The following is an 8,681-nucleotide window of genomic DNA, read 5'->3' on the forward strand; positions in this document are numbered from 1 at the left end:
ACTCACGGGGCAGCCCTCCAACGTGCAGCTCCTGCTGTGTGTGTGTGTGTGTGAGCAGCCCGGGCACCGGGCCCTTGACGCGGCTCACATCCCCCATCCATGTCTAAGTGAAGCACGTTGCCCTTCTTGATCACTGCAAACAATAATAAAAACAAAGACAAAAGGTCCCCCATACAGCCTTTAACACTCTTACCCAGGCTAATCGAGAGGTGACTGCGGGGAGTAGTACATCGTGGGGAGTGGTGGTGCAACGGTTAGCGCAATGCGCTACGAATCCGGCAACCTGAGTTCGATTGCCACTCACGGCCAACAGCAGTGACGATTATCTGATTTGGTCCTGGGCCTCTCCTAGGTTGACTTGGCCAAAAATGAGTATTTTTTGCAGTGTGTAAACATCGCCACTAGGAAGACAAAGGTGGTCGGGCATGGTGTTGGTAACTCACCCTCTTGTGTGCCGTGCTGACCTTCACAGGTGCTCGCGAACAGCACTCATCCCAACAGTCTGTGTGTGTGGGCAGGGTGAGATTCTGTCCGTCGCCCTCAAGAGGGGGCGGTGGTCCTGAAGACAAAGAGGACACCCTGCGGACCATGAGCGACGGATACAACGAAGGCTCCAACCATTTACCTCTTCGCTCTGTGCAACTCCTCCAGATGCCGCCTCGGTCTCCCCTGTCTTGGCCATAGGAACGTGGAATTTCCGTATTGCCACCGCAGGCTCTGGTTTGTTAAAAGAGACGAGCTCGATGCGTGTGCACCCCCCCTAGCGCGTGCGTGCATGTGTTCGTGTCACTTTGTCGTTCTTTCTTGCGCGTGTGCGTCTTTGCCTGCGTGTGTGTGCATCTGTGTCTCTCTGTGTGTGTCTGTACCTACGCGTATGCACATGTGCTTCTGTGTCTCTGCGTGTGTCTGTGTCTTTGCGTATGCGCATGTGCGTCTGTGTCTCTGCGTGTGTCTGCCTGCACGTATGCTCATATGCGTCTGTGTCTCTGCGTCTGTCTGCCTGCACGTATGTGCATGTGCGTCTGTCTCTGCGTGTGTCTGTGTCTACGCATATGTGCATGTGCATCTGTGTCTCTGCGTGTGTCTGTGCCTACACGTATGCGCATGTGCGTCTGTGTCTCTGCGTGTGTCTGTGTCTACGCGTATGTGCATGTGCATCTGTGTCTCTGCAGCGCCGCGGGGACACGTGGCTATCACACTCGCGCGTCGTACAAAGTCATCGTCACCATCATCCTCAACATCATCGTCGATAGCATTGTCATTGTCGTCGTCAATATTGTCATCTTCAACACTTAGTCATCAGACATGGGTCCTGGCTATAAAAGTCTGGAATATCCACGACTGTCTTGGATCCATCCACAGAAATGATCCACCTCCTCCATTGTTCACACTTGGGCCAGACTTATGCTGGTAATTTAGTACGGTAATACAATAAACAGAGACAGGTGACTGTGTGACCGGTGGTGACCATGGCTGGTTGTGGTGGTGACTGGTGGTGACCGATGGTGACCGTGTGGCCAGGGTTCATCAGCGCGGCACCTGAGGCCCGTGCAGGATGGTGTGCCGGCGTGGCCCGGCGAGGGTGGCTGTGCGGGGCCGTGGGGGGGACACGCAGGGGGCGTGCGGGGGCAGGGGGGCAACAGTGCCGGTGCCGGAGCCACGCACGACCGCCTCTTGTGGGGGAAACGCATGCGCAGCGCGATCCACCGCAGCTGACGAAGTGTGGAAATGTACGTACGTGTGTTGAACTTCTTTGGCACCGTATGTAGCCAACCGTGCTTGTCCGAGGTGCAGGGAAAAAGACCAACAAACTGTACACAAAAAGCAGTTCTAAAGGAATGAGTTTTAGATCTACGTGGGTGAATGTTTATGTGGGAGTTTGTGTACGTGGGAGAGTGTGTGTGTGTGTGGGCGTATTTGTGAGTGTTTAAGCGGGTCACTTCTGAAAAAGAGCTATATAGCTCAGGACACCTTACCTGGTCAAATAAAAATAGTGTAGTTTTAATGTGTGAGCAACGTTGGCGGTGCCCTCTCTGTGCCTCTCACAGGCACCTCGCTGGAGCTGAAGACCGACGCCAACGGGTTGCTCGCGTACGCGTCCACCGGCGGGGACGACGACAGGCGGCACCTGGACATGCACCTGGAGGCGCAGCCCTTGTCCCAGCAGCTGCTGATGGTGAATGCAGTCCGTTATTTGCAGATGTTACACATTGGAGCTCATTACTTACAACAGTCGAAACATCTCCCTTCTAGCCGTATAGACAGAGAAAGCAGCGTAGTGGGGGAGCCCTGTGGGCCTCGATGCTCATAGTGATCTGTACATCACTTTAGATGTGACATCGTGATGCGCCCCGGTTGTGTTTGCACCCCAGAGGTGGCAACCCCCCAGCGTGACGTTGCCCGCCGGTCCGCCGCTTCGTGTCGCGCAGGTGGAGGTGGTGGTGGGCCCTGAGGCTCACGGGGAGCTGAACGTGGACGGCTCGGCGGCGAAGGCCGCCCCGACACGCCGCAGGGGCCCGGAGTTCGGCCTGCGCTCCCCGCTCTACCTGGGTGGCGTCGCGAGCGGCACGGGCCGGCGACACCTGCAGGTAGAAAGCCGCCCACGTTCGTCGTGCTGTGTCGGGGCGTTTTGCCCGATTCGAGGGTTTTATTCTGAGTTTTGTTGCGATTTGTGCCGTCAGCGTCACTCCGTGAAACGGTGGACTGTCGCGATGGCGCCTCCGGCTGTGCCAGCACCGGACATCCACCTTCCCCCCCCGGGGCTGTGTCAAATGGCGCGGCTCGCCTGAGAGTTCCAAAGCGGAAATCTTATCCGATAACGTTCCCAATACGAGATGGGTTACATTGGTGACCCATAAAACCATAGGATTATTTACAAACCATGCCTGCTCTTCTTGTTGGCCCACCCATACTGGACATCTATGAAAAAGAGCCTCATAACTCATCACATTCCTCCTGCAGTCTAAATAAAGATTCTGCGTCTGATCTACAAGGGTCTGTACCAATCTGCCCCATCCTATCTTGCTGAGCAGTGCACAGCGCCGGCCTCAACAGGACCCCAAATCGACGCCGTCAATGATCCGCATCCCACGGTTACCCTGCTGCTCTGCTGCTACTGCTCCTGCTGCTCTTGCTGCTGCTGCTACTCCTGCTGCTGCTACTCCTGCTGCTCCTGCTGCTGCTCTTGCTGCTGCTGCTACTCCTGCTGCTGCTCCTGCTGCTGCTGCTCTTGCTGCTCCTGCTGCTGCTCCTGCTGCTACTCCTGCTGCTACTCCTGCTGCTGCTCTTGCTGCTCCTGCTGCTACTCCTGCTGCTCCTGCTGCTGCTGCAGCTACTCCTGCTGCTCCAGCTACTCCAGCTACTCCAGCTGCTGCTGCTACTCCTGCTGCTCCTGCTCCTGCTGCTGCTACTCCTGCTGCTGCTACTCCTGCTGTTGCTCCTGTTCCCGTTCCCGCCCGCAAGCCTTGTGCGGCGATGCGGCCAGCGCAGTTTCGCCGGGAGTCTCCAAACCTGAGGAACTGGAGGCGGTCACCTGTGGGAGACGTTCCTCATCCATGCTTGAGTCTCAGACCAGTTTTGTTCGACACTTAAAGTGGCGCTGCTACTCCGTGTGAGCGGCGCGCATTTCCGATGGCACGGACTCGTAAGAGCACACGATCGCGAGCGCTCACGCTCGTTGACAGACTTATTGGTGTCTCTCGCAAAGCAGTGTGCCGCCCCCTGCTAGAGAATAGCCCGCGGAAGCGGATAATGCTGAACTAGTTCTGAGATACTTTTGTCCAAAGAATAAGGGGCAGCACTTTTCCACCCGCCCTTCCACGTGAGAATTATATTCACTTCCATAAGGCCACGATGCGGCTGATGAGATCTGTACAAATCCATACATTTATTTTTTACGTTAATCAAATACGTTAAGGAGAACGAATTGTCTGCTTATTTATCTTTGTTATGTTCTCCACAATGGCGCGCAAAGTTATTTTGTGTTATTAACAGTGGAGAGAGAGAGATCACATGTTCAAGGCCGAGTCTATGCCGGTGTTTGGTGTTGTTTGTATGTAGCTCTGTTTTGCGCTCGTAATGCATTTGTTTCCTGTCTTGCATTAGCGCGCTACGTGGCGCTGACGGTAGCCATGCGGGCCGAGAAGGAGGAGCGCCGTTCTATCGGGAGGCGTCGCGCGCCCCGGGTGTGCCGTCACCGCCCCCCCCACCCCAGGGCCGCTGGAGGGCCGGGCTGCGTGCGCGGGGCCCGGCTCAACGGAGCGTCCCTGGGGGAGCCAGCACGCCGCTTCGCCGTGACGCCCTGCACCTCCGCGCCCACGACGCCCGGCGTGTGCTTCTCGCACGAAGGAGGCCACGTGCTGCTGGGTGAGAGAGCCATGCCGGCATTGTCGTCCCCCCCGCTCCCTCGCCCCCAACCGAACATCAAATAATCTGTTTAAACGCACGTTTCTAAATGTGGAGGGAACAACTGTCCTTGCCCCGCAGTCCGATTATCGCGGTTGGCTACGTACGGAGCAAAAGAAGTTCAACCACGCGATGCAGCACAGCGAACCCCACGCAGGTGTCGTCATGCTGTCGCCTCGCCGCGTCACGACATGCAGCAGTGTCGTTATTTTGCTGTTATTGTTGCGGATATATTGTTTTTTTTATGTTTCACTTGTCAAAGTAAATTATGAATCGCTGCTTTGAACCTGGCGTTCCCGAGTCAAATTCATGGCCGTGGCCACCGCTCTATGAACCCGGCATTGTAAGTTGAATTCCTGGCTATGTCAAACGTTAGAGGAGAGCGATATCGGATATCGGAACCGGTCTGGGGCCTCCCCTAGGTTGGCTCGGCCTTAAACGAGCATCCGGTGCGGTGTGTAAAATATCAGCGCTGGGAATGTGTGGCTCTGGCCACACCGCCTCCTTGTGTGCTGTGACAACGTTTATAGACGCTCAATAACAGTGCTCGCCCCAACAGTTGTTGGTATCACTGCACTTTTTTGCCACCCATCGAACGGAGACGGTCAACACATCGCGTGCGTTCAAATGCACTTCTGCGGCCGTCTGGAACGCTCTTCCTTCCGATATTAGGAAGCCAATGGAGCTATGCACTTATAAATTATCTAGATTGACGAATTCATAATAAAGGTTTTTTGGGTTAGATCGCGTTTATTTATAAATGTGTCGTAACCCTCCACCACCCGACACGGCCAATCAGCAAAAAAAGGTGTCACGTTGACAAAAAGACAAATAATTCACTACTTTAGCCCACCGGTGTGTTGAAGAGCGAATCCACATTTACAGTTTGAGTACGACGTTTCGCTGGTAAATACAACCAGCATCATCGGGCAATTCGCCAGAATGGTAAAGCCCTCCCTTGCTCCCGGTTTTATATAGAGCAGCAGGGTGACGTCATCACTTAACTCATATCAGGTGCAGTGATTAGAGGCGGAGGGGGGGGGTATTGTAATTATATGATCGATTAGTAATCAGTCATTGGTTATGATTAGTAATGAGTTGTAGATTAGTAATTCTTTAAATCAAAATGTAATGTGTATTATTTAATTATACGCTTCCAGGCCGCACTAAGCCTGTAGCTGTCAGAGCGATTAAAGTTATTCTTGTTCCTCTCAATTTCAATGGATTCTCTAATTAGTCTTTGCCAGTAATAATTAGTTTTACACAACACTGCAACATTGTCAAAATCAATTGAGTGTCCTTGTTGACAAGCATGTTCTGCCACTGCCGACAGTTGTGTTTGAGATAATTTAATATTTCTCTTATGTTCTTTAAGTCTTACGCTGATGTTACGTCCCGTCTGTCCAATGTAGCAGCTGCCACATAAACAATTAATCCGATATACACCTTCTGTTGACTCTCACCCCTACAACATTCACGCTCACTCCTGCAACATCCACGCTCACACCTGCAACATCCACACTCACCTCGCCAACATCCACACTCACCCCAACACCATCCACGCCCACCCCAACCCCATTCACTCTCACCCCTACAACATCCACGCTCACTCCTACACCATCCATGCTCACCTTCACAACCTCCACGCTCACCCCCTACACCATCTACGCTCACTCCTACATCATCCATGCTCACCTTTACAACGTCCATGCTCACCCCTACACCATCCACGCTCACCCCTACAATAGCCACGCTCACCCTTACACCATCCACGCTCGCCTCTACAACATCCACGCTCACCCCTACACCATCCACGCTCACCACTACACCATCCACGCTTTCCCCTATACCATCCACACTCACATCTACACCGTCCATGCTCACTCATACAACATCCACTCTCACCCCTACACCATCCACGCTCACCCCTACAACATCCACGCTCACTCCTGCAACATCCACGCTCACCCCTACACCATCCACGCTCACCCCTACACCATCCACGCTCACCTCTCCAACATCCACGCCCACCCCAACCCCATCCACTCTCACCCCTACAATATCCACTCTCACTTTTACACCATCCACGCTCACCTTTGCAACCTCCACGCTCACCTTTACAACCTCCACGCTCACCCTCTACACCATCTACGCTCACTCCTGCAACATCCACTCTCACCCCTACAACATCCACGCTCACCCCTACACCATCCACGCTCACCCCTACACCATCCACGCTCACTCTTACACCAGCCACGCTCACTCCTACACCAGCCACGCTCACACCTTCACCATCCAAGCTCAACCCTATACCATCCACGCTCACCCCTACAATAGCCACGCTCACCCGTACACCATCCACGCTCACCTCTACAACATCCACACTCACCCCTACCCCATCCACGCTCACCCCTACAACATTCACGCTCACTCCTGCAACATCCACGCTCACCCCTGCAACATCCATGCTCACCTCGCCAACATCCACACTCACCCCAACACCATCCATGCCCACCCCAACCCCATTCACTCTCACCCCTACAACATCCACGCTCACTCCTACACCATCCATGCTCACCTTTACAACCTCCATGCTCACCTTTACAACCTCCACGCTCACCCCCTACACCATCTACGCTCACTCCTACATCATCCATGCTCACCTTTACAACGTCCACGCTCACCCCTACACCATCCACCCTCACCCCTACACCATCTCCGTTTACTCCTACAACACCCACGCTCACTCCTGCCACATCCACGCTCACCCCTACACCATCCACGCTCACCCCTACACCATCCACACTCACCCCTTAAACATCCACACTCTCTCATACAAAATCCACGCTCACTCCTGCAACATCCACACTCACCCCTACACCATCCACGCTCACCCCTACAATAGCTACGCTCACTCCTACACCATCCACGCTCACCCCTACACCATCGACGCTCACCCCTACAATAGCCACGCTCACCCCTACACCATTCACGCTCACCTCTACAACATCCACGCTCACACCTACACCATCCACGCTTACCACTACACCATCCATACTCACCCCGACACCATCCACTCTCACCCCGACACCATCCACTCTCACCCCAACACCATCCACTCTCACCCCAACACCATCCACCCCACACCCAACCCCATCCACTCTCACCCCTACAACATCCACGCTCACTCCTACACCATCCACGCTCACCTTTACAACCTCCACGCTCACCTTTACAACCTCCACGCTCACCCCCTACACCATCTACGCTCACTCCTGCAACATCCACTCTCACCCCTACAACATCCACGCTCACCCCTACACCATCCACGCTCACCCCTACACCATCCACGCTCACTCCTACACCATCCACGCTCACACCTTCACCATCCAAGCTCACCCCTACACCATCCACGCTCACCCCTACAATAGCCACGCTCACCCCTACACCATCCACGCTCACCTCTACAACATCCACACTCACCCCTACACCATACACCCTCACCCTGACAACATCCACGCTCACCCCTACAACATCCACCATCACCCCAACACCATCCACGCTCACCGCTACAACATGCACCCTCACTCCTACACCATTTACGCTCACTTCTACAACATCCACGCTCACCCCTACAACATCCACGTTCACCCCTACAACGTCCACGCTCACCGATACACCGTCCACGCTCACCTTTAGAATGTCCACGCTCACTCCTCCACCATCCACGCTCACCCCTACACCATCCATGCTCACCCCTACACCATCTACGCTCACCACTACACCATCCACGCTTTCCCATATACCATCCACACATCTACACCATCCATGCTCACTCATACAACATCCACTCTCACCCCTACACCATCCACGCTCACCTTTACAACATCCACTCTCACCCCTACACCATCCACGCTCACTCCTGCAACATCCACGCTCACCCCTACACCATCCACACTCACCTCTCCAACATCCATACTCACCCCGACACCATCCACTCTCACCCCGACACCATCCACTCTCACCCCGACACCATCCACTCTCACCCCAACACCATCCACGCCACACCCAACCCCATCCACTCTCACCCCTACAACATCCACGCTCACTCCTAAACCATCCACGCTCACCTTTACAACCTCCACGCTCACCTTTACAACCTCCACGCTCACCTTTACAACCTCCACGCTCACCCCCTACACCATCTACGCTCACTCCTGCAACATCCACTCTCACCCCTACAACATCCACGCTCACCCCTACACCATCCACGCTCA

The 8,681-nt window shown here is 54.4% G+C and overlaps 1 protein-coding gene across 2 annotated transcripts; it reads left to right on the forward strand.

Annotated features, from left to right (window-relative positions):
* Positions 1–231: 231 nt before the first annotated feature.
* Positions 232–4,306, forward strand: LOC142907446 (uncharacterized). Of its 2 annotated transcripts, none has more exons than XM_076056947.1 (4): positions 232–720; positions 1,522–1,730; positions 2,049–2,176; positions 2,430–3,209. In XM_076056947.1, exons 2-4 carry the CDS (start codon positions 1,556–1,558, stop codon positions 2,787–2,789), a joined length of 663 nt encoding a protein of 220 aa, XP_075913062.1. In that variant the 5' UTR covers positions 232–720; positions 1,522–1,555; the 3' UTR covers positions 2,790–3,209. The 2 variants fall into 2 exon arrangements, with proteins under 2 accessions (XP_075913062.1, XP_075913063.1); XM_076056948.1 differs by lacking the exon at positions 232–720 and adding an exon at positions 4,105–4,306 and having other exon boundaries at positions 740–1,730; positions 2,430–2,588.
* The last annotated feature ends 4,375 nt before the right edge of the window (positions 4,307–8,681 follow it).

The sequence above is a fragment of the Petromyzon marinus genome, chromosome 79 (assembly GCF_048934315.1).
Source record: "Petromyzon marinus isolate PM22_M1 ecotype Great Lakes invasive population chromosome 79, UKy_Petmar_22M1.pri1.0, whole genome shotgun sequence".
NCBI classification, from domain to species: Eukaryota; Metazoa; Chordata; class Hyperoartia; order Petromyzontiformes; family Petromyzontidae; genus Petromyzon; species Petromyzon marinus.